The sequence below is a fragment of the Phyllobates terribilis genome, unplaced genomic scaffold, assembly GCF_046119375.1.
Source record: "Phyllobates terribilis strain yellow unplaced genomic scaffold, ASM4611937v1 Scaffold_3__8_contigs__length_932513732, whole genome shotgun sequence".
In the NCBI taxonomy this organism is placed as follows: Eukaryota; Metazoa; Chordata; class Amphibia; order Anura; family Dendrobatidae; genus Phyllobates; species Phyllobates terribilis.
This window is the reverse complement of record NW_027362763.1, coordinates 708,285,308-708,309,644: the sequence shown is the minus strand read 5'-3', so window position 1 is coordinate 708,309,644 and position 24,337 is coordinate 708,285,308. Positions and strand designations below refer to the sequence as shown.

The following is a 24,337-nucleotide window of genomic DNA, read 5'->3' as shown; positions in this document are numbered from 1 at the left end:
AGGAAGGGGCTTTGGAACCCTGCAGTGCCCCCATCTTGAATGAAGAGGAAGTGCACATGCTTGACCCTCTTTCACCATTCATTGTCTATGGGAGTGTCGGAAACAGCCGAGCACTGAATGGGTAAAAGAAGTAGAGGATGAGCATGTGCATCTCCCCTCCATTCAAGACAGGTCATTTCCTGGTCTCATTTTGGGTTCGATGGGGGGGTCCATCAATCAGTAAGTTATCCCCAATCCCATGACTTAATGCCTGGTGAATAACCCTTTAAAGGGTTATTCTGATTGAAGGGTTATACCCACAGAATATGCCATAGATGCCTGATAGTTGTATGTTCCACCACTGAGACCTGAAATTTTTTGGAACACTCATAGAAGTGGATAAAAAAATTGCAAATGCCTGGGTCTGGCCACTCCATTCTCCATCAGATATCTATGCTGTAAATGTCTAAGATGAGAAAAAACAACTTATCATCAATCCACAGGAGGTTTGACCACTGAGACCCTCACCAATCAGGAGAACAGTGCTCTGGAGTCCATAGTGTATGGGGCTGACGGAGAGGTGATGGCATGCCCGACCACCACTCCATTCTCCTGAGCTCTGTTCTTGGGAATAGAGGGGGTCCCGACGGTCAGACCCCCAGTAATTGATAACATATCATCAATCCACAGGAGGTTTGACCACTGGAACCCTCACCAATTCAGCGACCAGTGTTCTGGAGACCATAGTGTATGGGACTGATGGAGATAGATGAGGACAATCCCATAGAAACAACAGCATGCCCGACAATCCTGAGCCCTGTTCTTGGGATTAGAGGGGGTCGCAAAGGTCTGACCCCCAGTGATGAACAACTCATCATGTATCATTCATTGTCAATGGGATTGCAGGAGAAGTACGCCAAGTACAGCGCTCTGCCATTTCCGGCAGTCCTATAGGCAATGAATGGAGCAGAGGCTGAGCATGCGCACCTCTGCTCCATTCAGGACAGGGCTGCAGAACCCTGTTCTCAAGAGTCCAGATCCCTAACACCAAGATCACTGGTGATTCCAGAAGTCGCAGGCAGCACCCGGAGAGGGTGTAAATATTATCTTTGTCATACACCCTTGTCCTTGATGTGCTCCATTGTGGCCACTATCATCTGTCGCCTCGTGTTTTACCTCCTGATATAATTTCTCTGATAGGAAACGTCAGACTATTCTGCAGCAATGGCGCCTGATCATCTGAATAATCCGCATCACTGACATCCTCCTCTCTTTATTATAATAGCATTATTATAAAAAGTTCAAAACCAGTCACCAAAAGTGAAGCACTGAAGAAAGTGAAATCAAAGAAGAGCGTTAACTATGGATGATTACTGATAAAATACATCAAAGGCCCCGTATGCCCAGAACTGGATGAAATATAAAAGGGTGATAATTACTTCTATTTTCTGCCCGTTTCATCTTTTCTTCTTTCTCTCGGTGATTGATTACTGATCGCCAACACTAAAGAACACGCACATTTTATTTACACAATACATGAAACATCAGATGAGAAAAGTCGATAACAGCGGGCATCGTGGTTGCCTGGCCCAAAAGCATTTCTATAACTTATTAGTACCAATATTTTCATGCATTGTCCACCAAAGGCGTGCCCGGGTGCACCAATATACCATTCTGCGTCCATTAAGGCAGGGTTCCCCAACTCCAGTCCTCAAGGCCCACCAACAGGTCATGTTTTCAGGATTTCCTTAGTATTACACAGGTGATAATTGCATCACCTGCACAGGCAATAATTCCATCACCTGTGCAATACTAAGGAAATCCTGAAAACATGACCTGTTGGTGGGCCTTGAGGACTGGAGTTGGGGAACCCTGCATTAAGGTATTCACATTTTTACCAGAGACAGATGGGATTTACTCAAAAACACAGTTAAATTGAGTTTGAGTGACTCTCGGCAGCCCAACAGATTGAAGGTGCTGCAACGCACTAGAAGTGGTACACCTCTGCACATTGAGCAGTGGCCAAGCGTGGTGCTGCAAACTCTTTCCTACACAAGTGAAGGAGAGAGATCTTATACTTACTTTCCGATGGCCCCCGGTCTTTTCTCCGCTGCGTCCGGTCTGTTGTATCGGTCGCGGTGGTGTGAAAGGACCTGCAATGACGTAATTTAGTCATGTGACAGGTCACGCGACCGCCGACTAAATAACGTCATGGCAGGTCCTTTCACACCACCGCGACCCATACAACAGACCGGACGCATCGCTGAGGAGACCGGGGGCCATCAGAAGGTAAGTATAATCTTTATTTTTTATTTTAAATTCTTTTTTTAACAGGTTCTATGGTACCTGGGTCTGGAGGAGAGTCTCATCTTCTCCAAACCCGGGTACCATCCGCATGGTACCGGATGATATCCGCATGTGCAGATACAGTGATGCAGATGTCACGCGGTCCAATGCAAGTCAATGGCGGCGATTACGCTGCGTGTCCGCAAAATTAATGGACATGCTGCATATTTTTCCGCAATGATAATCCGCAGCGGAAATTTCTGCAGCATGTGCACAGCACATGCAGATTATCATTGGGGACCATGGGGCACGTATTACCAAGCGTTTTTTAAGCATTTTCGCTGCGGAAATTCCGCGGGAAAAACGCTTGAAAAATGCATAGTGGGCACGCAGCCTAAGTCTCGACACACCAACTGATCAACTGATTGAAGGTGTGACATGCAGAAGTAGTGCTGTTGCTTCAAAAGCATCCAGCAACTATTAGAAGTAACACAAGCACAGGAGACAGGAATGTTGTGCTCCAGAAGCATCCAGAAACTAGAGGGGTTAACACAAACACAGGAGACAGGGAGTGTTTTAGCAGAGCCCTAGGGGGATTGTGGGGAAGTTGTTTACTGTCTGGCTGGAGCCGAAGAGAAAGGTGGGGTATGATCTGCATCTCACAGAAGACAAGGGAACAGAATTCAGGTCAGGAGGGAAGCTAAACACAGGTCAGTTAGACTCCCTGAGCTAAAAGCGCAGAGTATTATTGGGCAGAAAGATAAGGACTGAAAGGAATCCTGTCATAGGCATCATCTCCCTCATCAGACCCTCCCCACCTCCATCTCCATTCAGGATAAAAAATGCTGTGTACTATTGAGTCCTTGTGAAGGAAAAGCCTGTGGTTGTGTATGCATTAAAACTGTGCTGTACTCTGATACTGGATAATAGACTGTGTACTACTGTGCTGCGAAGAAGATTGTACTGTTAGTGCTGGAGCCTGTTGCCCAAAGAGACACTTAAATTGCACTGGCCGTGCCTCATTAAATGTTACTGCTCTACCGTTTCTGAGGACTCTTGTCAGATGTGTCTGGTCAACAATTGAATCTATCGTGTGCCTGAGAGAAGTTGCAGCACATGGTCTATGGTCGCCCTGAGTAACGGTTCCCCAAGGATTCCAACGAATTCATGTAACCGATTTCGCCCCTATCTGAACTTAGACGTATGTGTAACAAAGGTGATGCTGTGCACTCTAAGTGGCACAGCACCATATATTTTGTAGTGGCCGTGTGTGGTACTGCAAGCTCTTTTCTATAGAGATGAGGAAGAGGAAGCTTGCAGTACCATTAATGGATCTACAAAACGTACAGAGCAATGTTGAGAACAGGTCATCAACATCAGATGAATGAGAATTTTAAGATTAGGACCGCAACTATTCAGCTGTGAAGAAGTAGCACCATGTCGTACATTACATAGTGGCTGTGAGTGATATTGCAAGCTCTTTTTTATACAAATGAAAAAAAGAGGGCTTGTAGTACCATTCATGGATCTACATAATGTACAGAGCAATGTTGAGGATAGGTCATCAACATCAGATGAATGAGAACTTTAAGATTAGGACCGCAACTAATCAGCTGTGAAGAAGTAGCACCATGTCGTACATTATGTAGTGTCCGTGAGTGATACTGCGAGCGCTTTCCTATATACCGTAAGGAGAAAGAGTTTGGCGTGTCATTCACGGTTCTCATAAAACACACAGCAGAGCCACTTCCAGTCCAGGATAAGTCATCAGACTCTCAGGACCCCAACTAATCAACTGATTAAAGGTGCTGTGGCACGCCAGAAGTGGTGCAACTTCATACATTTTGTGGTGGTTCTGCAAGCTCTTTGCTATACAGGTGGAGAAGAGAGAGCTTGCAGTAACATTCATGAGTACCACACAATGTGCAGCGCTGTGTCACTTTTGGGGCATTGTGGTATCTTCAATCAGCTCATGACGGGTGTACATATTTTTTCATATTCAGAAATCTTTTTCAGGGCGTTAATACATGGCAAATCCAACACAAAATCAACTCTGCCTTTTTTCTTTTTGTACATATAGGAAAATAGACCACAGATATTCCCTCAGCCCTAATATCCTCTACTGCGTGCAGGCGACAGGCGTACCTTACGTATTACTAATGATAAAGATGGCGTACTCACATCCAATCATCATCATGGCCACAGCAAAGATCTTCTCTCCGTCTGTAGTAGGTGCAATATTTCCAAATCCCACACTAGTGAGGCTGGTCATAGTAAAATACAGGGAGGAGATGTAGACAGAATCCTTGCTCGGCCCACCTTCCCATCTTCCAGAACCCGATAAGTTGTACCGATAAGGAGATCCAATGGTCATTCCCAACTGAAAGAGCCAGCTTTCATTTCTAATGGTGTCTCCATTAATGACTTCATAATCCCCAATGCTGTACCAGATGCACGCCAACCAGTGAGCCGCCAGGCCGAAGACGCACACCAACAACACCAAGACGGCAGCTCCGTATTCGATGTAATGATCCAGTTTCCTCGCCACACGTCCCAGTCGTAAAAGCCGCACCACTTTCAAAGAACTGAAAAGGCTGCTGATACCCTGGAAGAATAAAATTAAAGTATATTATTCACTGATGGGCAAGTTAAGGACGTTTCTTCATTATATCGATGCCTAGAAAAGTTTCTGGACAACAAAGGTGGCTGCCATCATACTGTCACCCCAATGTCATAAAAACCTGGAAAAAAGCCATTATGCTCATACTGCTGGATAACCTAGGAAGATCCACCATTCTCAGGTTCCCGACACTTCCAGGGAGCCTCTTCCTCCATCCCAATGGGTCTCGAAGGTCTTGACATCTGGGAGGACCCAACTTTTCTGTAGTAAAGCAAGTAGCGTCAATGACATCACTAGTACGGCCAACTACTACCTGTAGAGGACGGTGTCATGGAAAGAAAGGTGATGGCTGCTCTGGGCAGGGACAGCACTTTGTGATTGAGGACTGTAGGCAATAATTATCTGGGCAACGTGGAAGTCTAGGCACAGTTTAGCCAGAAGCTGTGTAAGAATGGCTGTGACTTGTGGGCACTGATCACATTTATGGGCACGGTATAACCATGTGGTACTCAACAAATTATTTGGCAAGACGCTATGCAAGTACTCTATGGCTCTTTATGGATGATACTATGGGCAGTGGCATGACATGAGAGGACACATGGGAGGTTGCCCTCAATGCAACATTTTTAGGGGGTGCAAACATTTTCAAAAGCAAAAATTTTTATTTCTTCCATTGCATTCATTAGAGGTGTCATCGTTAGACCCACGGCAGTGGACATGCCCTGACTTCTGGCCAGATGACCTAGATTTCTACGCGAGTGCCATTTTGAATTTGATCGACTCTCCATCCTGTAGGCTGCTGTAAGCTTATGGCATACAAGTCATTAGTGTCACGGCGCAGGCGACACAACCACTCACTTCATTGCACCGCTTGTGCCGGCCTTATCTGTGTGCCGGCCCAATCACATGGATTAAGTGAGTATAAACTTTATTTTCTTTTTGTGGAGGTGGCACAAACATGACTTTATTACTTTTGGAAGGGGCATCAGTACTTTTCAAGAGGGCATTAATACTTTTTAAAGGGAGCATTATTTATTTTAAGGGGCACTTATTGGGTTAGCGAGTGCAATACTTGCCTTGCCCTGGGCGCCGGCAACCCAAACTATGCAACAGACTGACCGCCATATTCAAAGTAACGAACTCCAGGCACTGACTGGCATATTGTTGGCACAATATTGCTCTATTTGGACATTTGGCTCTATCTAAGCTCAGTATGATAATCTCGGGGGAATGATTGGCGCATAAAGTAGTAAACTCTATGAAGGTGCAGTTGGGCTGTCTGGCACTCTGCAAGCACTGTGCGGCACAATATATAATAATTAATATATAGTGATATGATTCTTGACTATATAATAGTATCAGATCTATAGGTACAGAGCATTCAATCGGAAGGAAGAAAAAAACAATAAAGAATTGTGCGGTGACCGCTACCAAAGCAGTAACACCTGTCAGCACAATTCTCGCCCCATTTGGCAGCTAAGTGTCGCAGAGAGCAGCGATTACGATGCAGAACCCTGATACATCTGTTAACTGGAAGGTTTTGTGCAGGAAAGCACAAGAGATGGTCTGATAGATGCATGTCCTACCATTATCTGCAATAATCATCTATCGCTCCAACAAGGGGCAGCGGTCAAGGGCCTTCTGCGCTCTGTGAATTAGCGCATTAAGCAAATTTTCCAAATGTGAATTTTTAATGCCGGAATTCAATTCAATGGGGAAAACTAGAGAATTTAGGTTTTAGATTATGAATATTATCATTACAAATGTTCTTGTTTTTTTTTCCCTTTAGATCTGATCTGATTGTCAATCATTGGGAACATTGAAGCCCCGGGACAGAGCTAAAATCCTGGATATACTGTACTTTATCTCTATCATTTGTAGATAGCGCAAGAGAGCGGTTTATTCGGTAAGGATGACAAAAATATGACATTTTTTTAAATGTTTTTTATTTTTATTTTTTGATTTTTTTAAGAGCACAGATAAATAATGTAAAACTAATGGGGGAAAAAAATGGATCAATAACCGGTCATAAAAAAATGTAGAAAAAAAGCCAAGTATTTATTGTTAGCATTACTTATGATAAGAAAAAAATAATACAGCTCTTATAATCTTATAATTTATTATTTGCCAATATGTTTCAGCTAAGGAGACCTGTTAGGCCTGCAGACATTCTCTGTAAGCTCATGTACTCACAGAAACCAGACGACTTGACGTATTTTGAGGTTAATGGTCCTTGAAAACTAATAATTGTTTATATTTGGCTTATTCATTGTTTAATTATTACTGAAGTGCAATATTCTTTGATTTGGGCATTCGCAGAAACTCCATGGCTGGGAGCCGGAATATTGACTTACATACCGCAGCCTTTTGCAGCAGATCAGACCTCTCTCGTATTCATAGAAATCTCCGTCTACCTATCTTTTTATCCCGTATCTCTCCGTTTTTAATTGTATCTCTTATCGTCAATAAATTTATTTTTTATTCACATCACCTGTGAAGACCGGATCTTTGCTAGTACCGTTTTCCATATCACCTATAAGGGCTCATGCACATTTCCGTATTACAGATCCATTTAGTGTGGGACCATAATAGGACTTCCACATTTAATTTGATGTTCCTGGGCCCCAATGCAAAAACGATTACAGGGTCTCCCCACTTATCACCTGCCATAGGCTCCTGCGCTCAGACGATACTGCTCTTTTTTGCACCCCTATGGCTATTGCCAATTAGTCATACAAGGTCTCTGGATTTCGTGTGCGGAGATGTCCTCTCCCAGAAGCATTACTCGATGAAGCCTGGCCCGGCATTGTCATATGAGCCCCAAACACACAGTTCTGCCAAATCTGTCATTATCAAAGCCTCATGCACATGTTCAAATTCATAAAATAATGCCTACGCGCCCATACATAATCATAATGGGCCTCTGATTTTAACGCAGTATCTTAACCTCCTCCACGACTTTTGGAAAATGTAGACTAATTTTGGGCAACCTCTGAATTTTTAGATTTTGGGGAGAGTTAAGAGAAACCCTTTCCAATTGGAGCTACTACTCCCATCGACGTTAGATGCTGGGGAAATGTTGTATGGCATGGTGGTCATTGATATGACTAGGAGACCATGTACTACACAACCTGATTGGGGGAGTCTCTTACATTACGGATTTCTGCTCCAGCCTATAACGAGGGGATATGAGTCGAGTGATCTTGTACATGACACAGACAAAGGTATGTAGACACCCATCCTTATTATGGTGAAGTTGAAGTGAAGAAAAACAGCAAAGGTCCGGTGAAGTATAGCTGACCTATCTAGAACCTCTCAATAATAAGACCATATTGACATAAATAAAATATAACTGTTAATAGATTCAATTAAAAGAACCTAGAATAAAAAGCCATATAATGACCACCGAATAACATAACAATGTGATAAAGTGCTAGTGCTCAAACAAACCATTGCTCAAGTAAAAAATAGTTTGATCTCACCAATAATTCATGACCATTCCACTTCATCAAGCTTGTAAAGCAGGAACAGGGAAAAAAGGAATTAGTTCTATAGTTCCCTGTCGTGCTCCTGTATTGCTCTCCCCCCCCCCCCCCGACAAGGGCAGTCCCCAAATGTATAGCAGCCTCTGTATTACCCACAAATAAATATATTGCCTCCCTACACATTTCCTCCGCCGTGTGGAGGATTCACCAGGGGAGTGTAAGAACTGTAGGGGTTATCAGGAATAGAATGCGTTGTAAAGAGTTCCTGCAATGGCAAGAAACTTAATGTCAGGTCTGACAAGTCATGCAAGAACCCATATTGGGTATGTGGTCAGTCTGTAGCACCCTGAGGATTCGGCTGCTACAGGGGTATTGCACCTCAAGCCAGAGGTGTGATATTCCACTCCCGGGTAAGGATGGAGTGTGGAACTGAGCTCAGTAGGCTGCATGCACTACATACATCCCATTTCCGGGGGACAGATCGACGGTACTCCCACCAAAATATGTGCAGGTACGACAGTGTCTGTCCCTGGCTGGAGTGGGAGGGGGGTGGAACATCCCAGTAGTGTAGGGGCAGATAGGGGGAGCAGTCTGGGTAATGCTAGGAGCTCATTGGGTGCTGGTCACCTGAGCTCACACATAGAGGGAGAATATAAGGTGGGAACCATCTTAGATCAGGGTCAGACAGGCAGACAGTTACCAGTCAGTCTGTTGTAGAGGGTCAAGCAGTCCTGAAAGAAGAGAGAGAGGAGAAGAAAAGGACCCAGAGGGGAAGAAGAGGAAACCCCAAGAGCCCAAATACAACCAGAAGGGTGAAGGGTTGGCACAAGGGTACCGGATCCCAAGCTGGTGGAGGGCACTAATCCTCAGCCAGAGACCGGAGGTTGTGGGCAGGATCTGCCACGACCCCCCACCAAATCCACTGCGAAGGCACACCAAGTATAGGGTCAGGGAACCCGGAGACAAGGGTTTTACCAACAAGAGGCCCGAGGGAGCCGGACATAAGTGGATCCCTGGTGGGGAAGGCCAGAGAAAAGGAACGTCAGAAAGGGAGCTCAGGATCACGCTCCAGAATTACCTGGGGGTTGGCCGAGTCCAGGACCTGGTGGACGCAGCACGGCTCGGGCGGTCACTCAAGGCCGGAGTGACCAGCACAACAGCAGTAAGTAAAAACCCTGAACTGCACAGCCCGACTCTGAGTCTTATTACCACCCTCACTGCACCACCACAACCACCACCCTCTACAACTGACCCCCTGAGGCTATACCCCTCCCGTTGGGGGTTATACTACCAGAAGCTGCACACACACCACCAGCCTCAGCGGACCCTGCTGCAGCGGCGGCCGTATTGACCGCAAATCAACGGGTGGCGTAGTCGACACTAAAGAACATCCAGCAACATCTGTAGGACTGCCACACACTGAGCTTGACACCCTGGGCACGGACCGGGTCACCGCCACTCGGAGACTACAACCCCCATCTGATCCGGATCCGGGTATCCCCCAAACAACACTGGCCCAGGGGGCGCGTCAACTTTGGCGTAGTCGGCAGGATTACGTGCCCGCAACAACCGGGTACTGCGTGCCTGAAGAAAAGTTCACCGTTACCTCAAAAAGAAGTCTCCCGCCGGTTCCGGAGGGTCCCCGCCAACGGACCCCATCACAGGTCGTTTCCCGCCGGTTGTCCGCCATTTGCAGCTTTTTCCCGCCATTTCCAAAGATTTCCCGCCTTGGAAGAGCGGACGCCATTATGGGCGTGCCAGAGGGTGGCAAGAGGTCACCTCCCATCGTGGGCCAGGTCGAAGAATGGCGCCAAAAGCGGAAACCGCGCCCACCAACAGAGACTGTGATGCTGGAAGTGTCCATCAGCGTGAGAGAACTGCCCCTGGAACTGACAATCACAAAGTTGCCCCGGGACCACCCTCAATGTGGGCGGAGACGGAACAAAAGAGCGAAGATGGGTGCAGCCTGGAGGAGTCTGGAGAGAGCGCACCCGGAGACAAGAAGTCTGGAGAGGAGTCCAGAGAAAGCGTACCCGGAGATGGAGGGAGAGACAGGCAGCACCGACCCAGTGGTCAGGAGCCTGCTGCAAGCAACAACCCCACTAGGCTTAGTGGAGATCCTAGCACAGCTCCCCCGAGACCGGGAGTGTGCACAGACCGCGCTGGAGGGCCTCGCACGGAGGATGGCCCAGGTGCAGCAAGACACGCTGACGGAGTGGAGCCGTGAGATGGCCCAGCAGACCGGAACCCGTCAGCGGAGCACGCCACCCGAGACGAGGAGACAGACCGCCTCTGAGGATGGTGCAGGAGGAGTGAAGGCCGGAGACGGCGCCGAGAAGGGAGCTGGACAACTGGAGGCAGGTAAAGGGTACGTCTCTACCCCGAGCCGAGAAACCGTGTACCTGTCCCAGCTCCCCGTCGCAGAGCCCGAAATTCCCCCTGCCGTGCCCGTCGCTGCATCGTCACCGTGCCGGACTAGGCCTCAAGCAGAAGCCGCGGCCGCGACCCCTGTGACGTCACACGCCTCGACCCTGAGCGCGACGAAACAGGAAATACCATCGGCCTGGTCGCAAGGTCTAGTACCTCCGGGCGCCGCAATTCCAACAGCGCCCCCTACCTCCACGGAGCCACCGGCCTGGTCGCAGGGCCGAGTACCCCCGGGCGCCGCCGTCCTTACGGTGCCCTTTACCTTTAGGGTGCCCCAAGCCTGGTCGCAAGGCCTGGTCAACCCGGGCGCCGCTACCATCAACGCGCCCTCAACATCTCGAGTGCCGCACCTGGGCGAAGATCTATTTGCCCAACACACGTGCCCGGATGGGCAGCCCTTTGTATGGCCCCAGGAGTACTACCAACTGGAACTCCAAAGAGCAAGGCCCCTGTGCGAGCCCCTGATTCCGGCTCCGAAGCCCGTCAGGAGAACCCCGCTCCCGCTAGAAGAAGCACAATTCGAGTGGGACCCCACCGGAGGAGACCTCATGGGGTTCACTCAAGAAACGCGGGCAGCCGCAGCAGAGCGAGTGGAGTGCTGCCGCCAGCAGTTGGCAGCCTTTGAGCAAGAGCGGAAAGAGAGGCGGATCCGTGAGCAGCGGCTGCAGGAACGGAGCGCAGGGCAGAAGAGCCGGACCAGGAGGAACCCCCGTGCAGCTTATGGTCCCCGTACCACCGGGACTGTGATTAAATTCAACCTGCAGCATGGGTGGGGCTTCATAAGAGACCATCATACCCCCGGCGACGTCTTTGTAACCCGCAGAGACGTAGAAAGCCATCTGCCGGAGGGACACAGAGGTCGTGACCTGTACGTAGGGGACGAGGTCACGTTCACCCGGCACAAGTGTGCCAAAGGACCCTACGCCCTCCATGTGCATCGCCTGACGGAGGAGGAGCTGCGGTGTGAGGAGGAGCAAGAGGACCCGGACGGGTCTGAAGACAAAGAAGGAGCAGGAGGACGCCGTCGTTAAAGTACGGTAAAGAGACTGTATATAGTTACCCGTCGGGGTACAGTGAACTGTTACTGCTGCTAGTTAAAATATAGTCCCCGTTGGGACCAGCAAATTGAACTGTTAACCCGTGTGTCCCTTAATCCCACTGACCGAGGACTGAGAGCGGTCATTCCTTCCTTATACCTGGCCGAGGACTGAGAGCGGCCACTTTCCCCCTGTATATAGTTGCGCTTTCTAAGGCGCCCCCTACTGCTTTTATAAGGAAACCGTTTTTCTACAAGAGACTGTTGCACTTTACCCGGTCACAAGTTGCACCGTGGCCGGAGGAACAAGAATGTTTACTATGAAAAGTTTTATATGAAAAGTTTTATGCTGATGATATATATATAATGTTTTATATGTTTATGATGTTTTATGAAAAAAAAAAATGTATGTTTGTGGATGTTTTTATTCTTTTACAGCCCGAGGACGTGCTGTGATTTACCAGGGGGGAATGTAGCACCCTGAGGATTCGGCTGCTACAGGGGTATTGCACCTCAAGCCAGAGGTGTGATATTCCACTCCCGGGTAAGGATGGAGTGTGGAACTGAGCTCAGTAGGCTGCATGCACTACATACATCCCATTTCCGGGGGACAGATCGACGGTACTCCCACCAAAATATGTGCAGGTACGACAGTGTCTGTCCCTGGCTGGAGTGGGAGGGGGGTGGAACATCCCAGTAGTGTAGGGGCAGATAGGGGGAGCAGTCTGGGTAATGCTAGGAGCTCATTGGGTGCTGGTCACCTGAGCTCACACATAGAGGGAGTATATAAGGTGGGAACCATCTTAGATCAGGGTCAGACAGGCAGACAGTTACCAGTCAGTCTGTTGTAGAGGGTCAAGCAGTCCTGAAAGAAGAGAGAGAGGAGAAGAAAAGGACCCAGAGGGGAAGAAGAGGGAACCCCAAGAGCCCAAATACAACCAGAAGGGTGAAGGGTTGGCACAAGGGTACCGGATCCCAAGCTGGTGGAGGGCACTAATCCTCAGCCAGAGACCGGAGGTTGTGGGCAGGATCTGCCACGACCCCCCACCAAATCCACTGCGAAGGCACACCAAGTATAGGGTCAGGGAACCCGGAGACAAGGGTTTTACCAACAAGAGGCCCGAGGGAGCCGGACATAAGTGGATCCCTGGTGGGGAAGGCCAGAGAAAAGGAACGTCAGAAAGGGAGCTCAGGATCACGCTCCAGAATTACCTGGGGGTTGGCCGAGTCCAGGACCTGGTGGACGCAGCACGGCTCGGGCGGTCACTCAAGGCCGGAGTGACCAGCACAACAGCAGTAAGTAAAAACCCTGAACTGCACAGCCCGACTCTGAGTCTTATTACCACCCTCACTGCACCACCACAACCACCACCCTCTACAACTGACCCCCTGAGGCTATACCCCTCCCGTTGGGGGTTATACTACCAGAAGCTGCACACACACCACCAGCCTCAGTGGACCCTGCTGCAGCGGCGGCCGTATTGACCGCAAATCAACGGGTGGCGTAGTCGACACTAAAGAACATCCAGCAACATCTGTAGGACTGCCACACACTGAGCTTGACACCCTGGGCACGGACCGGGTCACCGCCACTCGGAGACTACAACCCCCATCTGATCCGGATCCGGGTATCCCCCAAACAACACTGGCCCAGGGGGCGCGTCAAGTCCATGCACCATATTCAGTGCTGTTTTATATAGTGATGAACTCACCCTCCGCTAAGCTTGATGAAGTCATGAATTATTGGTGAGATCAGACCATTTTTTACTGGTTTGTTTGAGCACTAGCACATTATCACATTGTTATGTTATTCGGTGGATATTATTTGGTTTTTATTTCTAGGCTCTTTTAATTGAACCTATTAAAAGTTATATTTTATTTATGTCAATATGTTCTCCCCTTGCTAAGCTTGAAATGGAAGTGAAGGAGTAAAAACACCCAAGCCGTGAAGCCGAAGACCACGAAAACCGAGAGAATGGAGCCACCATGTGCCAAAATGTGTGCTGCAAAAAAGTTGCTGATCCGCTGTTGCATCGCTCACTACAAAGGTCTAGGTTGCCGGTGGAAGTGATAACAGTACAAGAACTTTAAGTCAAGAGCTTTGAGAAATAGATTTCCATGGTCGAGTAGCATCACAGAAGCCTACAAGCACCACGCACAATGCCAAACGTCGGCGAACTTTCTTGGAGTTATGGCTCCAAATTACTTTATTTTCAACTTAAAATTGCCATCCTGGATCAAATTAGTATTGTAACTTGCAGAACCCCTATATGTTACGCTTTAAGGGGTTGTTCTTTACATCAAAAAGGCTCCATGGTCATCCTAAAGTAAAAGAAAAACATGTTTACGTTCCATATTCCGCTGCTCCTCTGCACAGTTGCTAGTGACCCCTGCTGGTCTCCTCTGACTTCCGCTTCCATTAGTGGGTGTCAGGTGATCCCTGCAGCCAGTCTCCTAGCTCGTTCTTCCAGCTTGGATGGAATGTGCCTGCTGCAGCCAATCAGTGACTGATGACTGACTGCAGCAGTCATCTAACACCCTGACTGGACTAGGAAGTCCAGAAAACAGCTGGAGAAACAGGCGGCAGTCCGGTAGGTGAGAATGGGTTTTTTTTAACGATAAGATTCCCATGTACTCATTTACTAATTAAAGGGTTCAAACCCTTTATAAAGAACATGGTACAAGGTATAACACAACAGGAAAGTCTGCAGAAATGTCCTAAATGTAATCCATGTAAAAATGCCTATTAGGAACCTCACAATGACTCCTCCACTCCCAGCAAATAGAAATGAGCAGCGCTGCTTCTCCAAGGAAAGGACGGTCATGTAAGTAACAAAAGGACGAATCTCTTTGAAATGTCCCCTAGTTGTTCACATCTTAATGTTCAGCACAATATCATGTTATCAGATGTGACACGACGCTTACTGCGGCTGCACGGCTCCCGGTCATATCCACACTGCTGCACCAAAGGAAAACCCTGCACTTAACACGAGGTGCAGAGGAATAAATTACAAGGAAAAAAGCCATTAAGGCGACTGTCACTTGTCATTTGACTCATATCTCCGGGTTTCTGTTTGATTATAGAAGGGAAAATGTATCTTATTCATAGGTTAAAAAAAGGCTGACACCTAAAATTGCCAAATTGTCACCAGTCCCAATTTCCGATGGACCGTCCCACCTGGTGGTCCAAAAATGGGACTGGATGTGTACCTTCAAAGGGAGTTTCTGGAGTTTTCCCAGCAAAATGGGATATTGGATAACATAAAACTGGATTGAGGGAACAGTAGAGAAATGTAGCAGTGAGGTTAAAAGCCGGGGATGCGCAGCGCCCCTTACGTCCGCATCAGCAGGCGAGCGGCACTGCTGCCTTGGCCTCAATTAGTCATGTCATATCATTTGTATGACCTGCAAGTTATGCATCTGTCCTAGAAGAGGAGTCATGCGCGATGCATGTACGGTCTCCGGTGTACTCTCCTTGTCCTACACTGGTAAGTACACACGTGGTCGAAATTGTTGGTATCCCTCGTTTAATGAAAGAAAAACCCACAATGGTCACAGAAATAACTTGAATCTGACAAAAGTAATAATAAATTAAAAATCTATGAAAATGAACAAATGAAAGTCAGACATTGCTTTTCAACCCTGCTTCCACAGAATTTATAAAAAAATTAAACTCATGAAATAGACCTGGACAGAAATGATGGTACCCTGAAAATAATGTGACAAAAAGGACATGTTATATCAAGTTGTGTCCACTAATTAGCATCACAGGTGTCTACAATCTTGTAATCAGTCAGTGGGCCTGTATATAGGGCTACAGATACTCACTGTGCTGTTTGGTGACATGGTGTGTACCACACTCAACATGGACCAGAGGCAGCAAAGGAAAGAGTTGTCTCAGGAGATTAGAAAGAAAATTATAGACAAGCATGTTAAAGATAAAGGTTATAAGACCATCTCCAAGCAGCTTGATGTCCCTGTGACTACAGTTGCACATATTATTCAGAAATTTAAGATCCATGGGACTGTAGCCAACCTCCCTGGACGTGGTCGCAGGAGGAAAATTGATGACAAATCAAAGAGACGGAAAATACGAATGGTAACAAAAGAGCCCAGGATAACTTCTAAAGAGATTAAAGGTGAACTTCAAGCTCAAGGAACATCAGTGTCAGATCGCACCATCCCACCATCCGTCGTTGTTTGATCCAAAGTGGACTTCATGGGAGACAACCAAGGAGAACACCATTGTTGAAAAAAAATCATAAAAAAGCCAGACTGGGATTTGCCAAACTACATGCTGATAAGCCACAAAGCTCCTGAGAGAATGTCCTATGGACAGATGAGACAAAAATGGAAGTTTTTGGCAAGGCACATCAGCTCTATGTTCACAGATGGAAAAATGAAGCATATCAAGAAAAGAACACTGTCCCTACTGTGAAACATGGAGGAGGCTCTGTTATGTTCTGGGGCTGCTTTGCTGCATCTGGCACTGGGTGTCTTGAATCTGTGCAGGGTACAATGAAATCTCAAGACTATCAAGGGATTCTAGAGAGAAATGTGCTGCCCAGTGTCAGAAAGCTTGGTCTCTGTCGCAGGTCATGGGTCTTGCAACAGGATAATGACCCAAAACACACAGCTAAAAATACCTAAGAATGGCTAAGAGGAAAACATTGGACTATTCTGAAGTGGCCTTCTATGAGCCCTGGCCTAAATCCTATTGAGCATCTTTGGAAAGAGCTGAAACATGCCGTCTGGAAAAGGCAACCTTCAAACACGCGACAACTGGAGCAGTTTGCTCATGAGGAGTGGGCCAAAATACCTGTCGAGAGGCGCAGAAGTCTCATTGACAGTTACAGGAATCGTTTGATTGCAGTGATTGCCTCAAAAGGTTGGTCAACAAAATATTGAGTTAAGAAGAACCATTATTTATGTCCAGGCCTATTTCATGAGTTTAATTGTTTTTAAAATTCTGTGGAAGCAGAAAAGCAATGTCTGACTTTCATTTGTTCATTTTCAAATATTTTTCATTTATTATTATTTTTATCAGATTCAAGTTATTTCTGTGACCATTGTGGGTTTTTCTTTCATTAAACGAGGGGTACCAACAATTTTGACCACATGTGTAAATCCGACAAAAGGAGTCTTCTACGCATTAGCTACTGAATGCAAGGCATTGTAGGAACTGTAGTCTCAGCAGGAAGTTGAGCAAACAATTAAAAGGGTTGTCCACTACTCAGATGTTTGCCCCAGTAAAATAGCCACACTTATACTCATTTCCATTGGTGTCAACACTGGCTCTCCCGGGGATTGCATGACATTATCATGTCACATGATCCATGCAGCTTCACTTTCCCCACTTTTGGAAATATCAGACATTAAGAGGCAATGGGCGGGCTGCCGTAGCTCTGACTTTCAACACTTCTCCGGGACAGTGAGTGTTACTATTTTACTGGGGGCAAACATGCTGATTGAGATGGGGTTGTCTGAGTAGTGGACAACCACTTTGAGCTCCAAAATTGCAGAACTGCAATAATAGCAAATGTCTCACACTGTGAATGTGGGTATTGGTAAGTAACACATTTTTTTTACATAAGTGATCACAATGTGTTTTTGCAATTCTTTTTAGGGATTGTGGGAGATTGTTAAACCTTTTTAAGGCTAAATCCTCTTGATTAAATATGTAGACATGGGCATCCATACCAAAGATCCCTATAATGCAATTGCTATGATGCCCTTAAAGGAGTTTTCCAGTTCTGTAAAACCCCTGACCCCCAGAAGCAGTTTTAAAACCCAACTCACCCTCCCCGGGTCCAGCACTGAGTCTCTGCCGCTGCTCCATTGTTTGTTACTATCTGCAACGCTGATGTCACGTCGACGGCACTGCAGCCAATCAGTGAGCTCACTGGCTTGTGCCGTCATCTCAGGCAGAGCCACTGAGCTCTGTTATTGTGGTAAAAGGAGTCTGTCACCCCCAAAATGCATTTTAAATGGGCTATACAGTGTTGTAGGGGACTTAGCCCCTATACAACCATACTAGCACTGTACCAGTTAATGGTTCAGTCCTTGAGAAAATAATTTTCAATTCATATGCAAATGAGGAGGCTTCGGTGCACCCTTGGCAAGTGCAGCGAGCCGCGTCAGAAGAGAAAAGACAGGAAGGAAAAGGCACGTAGCCACTACGTTTGCATGCGGCTGCACACATGCCGGCAATATTCAAACAGTGCTTGCTCTGGGAAGCACTGTCAATCAGAAGCAATGGGAGGGCCCCAATATGCAAATGAGGAAACATAACAGTGCACCAAACTCTTGGCTCCACCATGGTAACTACACTGTTCAAAAAAATAAAGGGAACACTTAAACAACAGAATATAACTCCAAGTAAATCAAACTTCTGTGAAATCAAACTGTCCACTTAGGAAGCAACACTGATTGACAATCAATTTCACATGCTGTTGTGCAAATGGAATAGACAATAGATGGAAATTATTGGCAATTATCAAGACACACTCAATAAAGGAGTGGTTCTGCAGGTGGGGACCACAGACCACATCTCAGTACAAATGGTTTCTGGCTGATGTTTTGGTCACTTTTGAATGCTGGTTGTGCTTTCACACTCGTGGTAGCATGAGACGGACTCTACAACCCACAGAAGTTGCTCAGGTAGTGCAGCTCATCCAGGATGGCACATCAATGCGAGCTGAGGCAAGAAGGTTTGCTGTGTCTGTTAGCATAGTGTCCAGAGGCTGGAGGCGCTACCAGGAGACAGGCCAGTACACCAGGAGACGTGGAGGGGGCCGTAGGAGGGCAACAACCCAGCAGCAGGACCACTACCTCCGCCTTTGTGCAAGGAGGAACAGGAGGAGCACTGCCAGAGCCCTGCAAAATGACCTCCAGCAGGCCACAAATGTGCATGTGTCTGGACACACGGTTAGAAACCGACGCCATGACGGTGGTATGAGGGCCCGATGTCCACAGATGGGGGTTGTGCTTACAGCCCAACACCGTGCAGGACGCTTGGCATTTGCCACAGAACACCAGAATTGGCAAAGTCACCACTGGCGCCCTGTGCTCTTCACAGATGAAAGCAGGTTCACACTGAGCACATATGACAGACGTGACAGAGTCTGGAGACGCCGTGGAGAGCGATCTGCTGCCTGCAACATCCTTCAGCATGACTGGTTTGGCAGTGGGTCAGTAATGGTGTGGGGTGGCATTTCTTTGGAGGGCCGCACAGCCCTCAATGTGCTCGCCAGAGGTAGCCTGACTGCCATTAGGTACCGAGATGAGATCCTCAGACCCCTTGTGAGACCATATGCGGGTGCAGTTGGCCCTGGGTTCCTCCTAATGCAGGACAATGCCAGACCTCATGTGGCTGGAGTGTGTCAGCAGTTCCTGCAAGATGAAGGCATTGAAGCTATGGACTGGCCCGCCCGTTCCCCAGACCTGAATCCAATTGAGCACATCTGGGACATCATGTCTCGCTCCATCCACCAACGTCACGTTGCACCAGACTGTCCAGAAGTTGGCGGATGCTTTAGTCCAGGTCTGGGAGGAGATCCCAAAGGAGACCATCCGCAACCTCATCAGGAGCATGCCCAGGCGTTGTAGGGAGGTCATACAGGCACGTGGAGGCCACACACAATACTGAGCCTCATTTTGACTGGTTTTAAGGACATTACATCAAAGTTGGATCAGCCTGTAGTGTGTTTTTCCACTTTAATTTTGGGGGTGACTCCAAATCCAGGCCTCCATTGGTTAATAAATTTGATTTCCATTGATGATTTTTGTGTGATTTTGTTGTCAGCACATTCAACTTTGTACAGAATGAGAATATTTCATTCATTCAGATCTAGGATGTGTTATTTGAGTGTTCCCTTTGTTTTTTGAGCAGTGTATAATGACTTCAAGTGTTGCAATTGCAACTGGGCCCTAGAGACTAAGAGGGCCCAGAAGGTCCTTTTGCCCCATATGAAAAGTTATGCAACTGGTTGATATAGGGGATAAATCCCATACAATACTATGTAGCCCATTTAAAATGTGTTTGGGGGTGACAAACTTCCTTTAAAAAGAGAAGGGACCCAGTCCTGATTGGCTCCATTCTCCTTGCTACTGGCTGCAGGATTCTGGGTGGAATTAGCTCAAAAGAATTGATTAAATACATGACATAAAGGAGGAAACAAACACAAGAGGGCCGATTCACCAAAGCTTCTACGCCAGAAAAGTTGCATAAAAGCTTTGAAGAGCCACAAAATGTTTGCTCGACGCGCAGTTGTACAAAAATGTTGTGACTTTTGCTATTTTCTGCTGGTATTTCATATAGCAGAAATGCTACTCTAGTCTATAACTGGAGTAGCATTTCTGCTGCGGTGCACGGAGGCGCACAACACTCACAAGATGCGCCAAAACCATTAAGTGGCATTCACATCTTAATGAATTTGGCGCCTTGTACTCCAGTAAGACTGGCGTAGCACGAGCATGCGCTTCCCTAGTCTGGAATCGGCCCTAAGGTATTTCAGTCCTGCACAGGGGCCCCTCTCTCTGTGTCCGCTTGGTGTGATCCATATGGTGTCTGCATGCTGCTCCATACCTTTACATTGCAGCATGCAGAGGAACATGCTGCAACTTTTTTCTGCAAATTATCAGAGAAGCCATTTGAAAAAAAACAAAACAAGACCTTCATCTACCGTGTAAAATCAGAGACACGAGGAGGGACGGTATGGAATATGTATGGCACAGATCTGGGCGTCATTCACACCAAGATCAGGAAAGGGATAAAAGGAGACTGCCAGTTGCCTCAGACACGCTGCCAATTGCAAAACTGGCAATGCTAAAATGACTCCTTGGAAGCCTGGATATAATCTGCAGATTTCTCAGCGGAGCCATAAACTTCTGATTTATAAAGATCAGAACTGGAAGAGAAATATCTGCTAATGTCGCAAGACCCGCAGCCGCCCACCCCTACCTCAGAGGAGCGGGACAGGTATAATGTGCCAGTCTATAGTCAGCTGTACCTGCGAAAATGTTCTCTACCCCCTACAGAGAAAATAAGCAAGAAGGTAGAAGAGGTCGTCCGCTCTCAGCTCAAGGTGAAATGTTTGCTAGTTGTCGGCATTGGTTTCAAGCTCTGAGGATTTCAGCACCATGGACGATGGCCAGTTACTTCTCTGGGAGCAAAAACATCCACCTCTGTCCTGTCCTGACACAATGTATCGGCCTGGAGCTCGGACTGTTCACCTAAACAATTGTCTAGACCAGACCTGGGCAAAGTGCGACCCACGGAGAGACACAGTCGAAGGGTTAAAAACAATGGCCAATGGGTCACACCATGCTGCCGCCATCCCCCGCCCGGTCTCCCAAATTCACCCCTATCTGCATCCTCAGGATGAGGATAGCGATAAATACAATGGTGGAGGACGGAGGCGCCGGCTCCTTCTTCCACTAATCAGCGAGCGCGACTGAGACAGCAGACGCAATGTCGTCACTACATCGTGTCTGCTGTGTGGTGCCTCAGTGCACACGGCACAGACCGGAGCAGAGCGCCGGGGAACGGAAGCGAGGGGAGTACGAGGGGTTTTGTCTATATGCAGGAGCTCATACTGTATATAGGGGGCTGTGTGGAGGATCATACTGTGTGTCGGCTCATACTGTATATGGAGGGTGTGGGGGCTCATACTGTATACAGGGGGACTGTGGGGGTTCATACTGTATATAGGAGGCTGTGTGGAGGATAATACTGTATATAAGGGGCTGTGTGTGGGCTCATACTGTATATGGAGGGTGTGGAGGCTCATACTGTATATAGGGGGCTGTGTGGAGGATCATACTGTGTGTTGGCTCATACTGTATATGGAGGGTGTGGGGGCTCATACTGTATACAGGGGGACTGTGGGGGTTCATACTGTATATAGGAGGCTGTGTGGAGGATAATACTGTATATAAGGGGCTGTGTGTGGGCTCATACTGTATATGGAGGGTGTGGAGGCTCATACTGTATATAGGGGGACTGTGGGGGCTCATACTGTATATAGGGGGCTGTATGGAGGATCATACTGTATATAAGGGGCTGTGGGTGGGCTCATACTGTATATAGGGGGCTGTGTGGAGGAACATACTGTGTGTCGGCTCATACTGTATATGGAGGGTGTGGGGGCTCATACTGTATATAGGGGGACTGTGGGGGTTCATACTGTATATAGGGGGCTGTGTGGAGGATAATACTGTATATAAGGGGCTGTGTGTGGGCTCATACTGTATATGGAGGGTGTGGGGGCTCATACTGTATATAGGGGACTGTGGGGGCTCATACTGTATATAGGGGGCTGTGTGGAGGATCATACTGTATATAAGGGGCTGTGGGTGGGCTCATACTGTATATAGGGGGCTGTGTGGAGGATCATACTGTATATAAGGGGCTGTGGGTGGGCTCATACTGTATATGGAGGGTGTGGGGGCTCATACTGTATATAGGGGGACTGTGGGGGCTCATACTGTATATAGGGGGACTGTGGGGGCTCATACTGTATATAGGGGGCTGTGTGGAGGAACATACTGTATATAAGGGGCTGTGTGTGGGCTCATACTGTATACGGAGGGTGTGGGGGCTAATACGGTATATAGGGGAACTGTTTGCAGGCTCATACTGTATATAGGGGGCTCTGTGGAGGCTCATACTGTATATTGTGGCTGTGTGGAGGCTCATATTGTATATAGGGGGACTGTGTGCAGGCTCATACTGTATATAGGTGGGCTGTGGGTGCTCATACTGTATATGGGGGGGCTGTGTGGAGGATAATACTGTATATAAGGGGTTGTGTGTGGGCTCATACTGTATATGGGGGCTGTGGGGGCTCATACTGGATATAGGGGGACTGTGTGCAGCCTCATACTGTATATAGAGGGCTGTGTGGAGGCTCATAGTGTATATAGGAGCTGTGTGAAGGCTCATACTGTATATAAGGGACTGTGTGGAGGCTTATACTGTATATAAGGGGCTGTGTGTGGGCTCATACTGTATATGGGGGCTGTGTGGACTCATACTATATATAGGGGGTTGTATGGGGGCTCAAGCTGTGTATAGGGGAGCATGTGGAGGATTATACTGTATATAGGGGACAATTTGAGGGTTCATACTGTATATAAGGGGGCTGTGTGGGGGCTCATATCATATATTGGAGGCTGTGTGTGGACTCAAAGAGTATATAAGGGGATTTCAGCATACTTAATTCTGCTCAATATTACATGATACAATTAATATTCATATAAAATAATTATAATTAATAATTAATACTGAGCAGAATTAATTTCAGCCTATTGGTTCAGCCCTCCACAACAGTGACGGTCTCTCATGTGGCCCCTCGAGAAAATTAATTACCCTGATCTAGATAGAACCCAGTTGTAACGAACCCTCAGCTGTGAGAAGTATTAGGTTTATATGGGTTTCAGGGTCTAGAGGAAAAAAAACTTTCTCGAAAGTGGCACCTTTTGGAGGTAGCCACTAGGTATCCGATAGGTGGCACTTGGAGGAAACTTTTTTTTATCCTTTTGTAGTAAGCTAACGTGCATGTTTTTTTTCCCATGGAGTATTGCCAATTGGACTCCATACAGAACCGTTCTCCTGAAGGAGAGCTGGTGCCCTCATAGCAGAGTCTGGACGGAAATAAGAACTCCCCCAATCTGTGACAGCAACAAGAGATTTTAGAATGATGAGAAAATATTAAACAAAGTATGTTGGAAAGTTGCAAAAAGTTTTGTTCTACATAAACAAGGAGTGAAAGGGTCTAGTCACATTGCGTTTCAGCCCAACATTTGGCGAACTAGGTGATAAATGTTCTGGTGTTCACATAGCCATAGGGATCCAGTCACCCAACAGAGGATCAAAAAGAGTCCTTTGGCCTCTTTTGGGTTGGTATATGTTGACATACTTTTTTCACTGTGCAGTCAGCTACACTTTTCCAAGCAGAGTCATCTCCAAGTGAAACAAGCGCAATAGACTTTTTTTCTACACTGGTAGTCCGTGCCAAATTGATATATATCAGATCTCTCTGCTGGAGATATGCATTGGGCATGCTCCACTTGTATGTGTCCGACAGAAGGCACCGATTCGATGTGAACAGAACCCAAAGCTCAACTATTATTTCGGAACTTTAGCGGAAACGATCTCTATTTTCTTGCATTCTGATCAGTGCACCAGAAGCTAATCGTCGACCCTCCTCCTTCTCCCCGAGGCCATTATACACAGCCATGAACCAGTCAGATATTCTGATAAAGTTGCATCTTTCAGAACCAGTCAAGAAGAAAACATCCCAGTGCTCCGGCGTCGTGAACATCTCATTAAACTGGACGCAAACTCCGAGCACAGGAAAGACAAATATCTGTTCATCAAGCTGTGACTGATACACTCGCCCCGCAACCTGGAAAATATTTTCCAGAGAGGAAGCTGAACACAATAATTTTGGGCACTTTAGCTGAATTGGCTGTTGGAAAATTATAGTCGTGTCTGCAGGG

At 47.2% G+C, this 24,337-nt stretch overlaps 1 protein-coding gene across 1 annotated transcript in view; it reads right to left on the bottom strand.

The window, feature by feature from the left end:
* The window catches only part of KCNH1 (potassium voltage-gated channel subfamily H member 1), a 517,594-nt gene that overhangs the window by 402,327 nt on the left and 90,930 nt on the right, over positions 1-24,337 (bottom strand). The window contains exon 7 of the mRNA XM_073671995.1: positions 4,447-4,870. Coding sequence (XP_073528096.1) covers positions 4,447-4,870 — 424 coding nt within the window. The remainder of the gene's footprint in view (positions 1-4,446; positions 4,871-24,337) is intronic.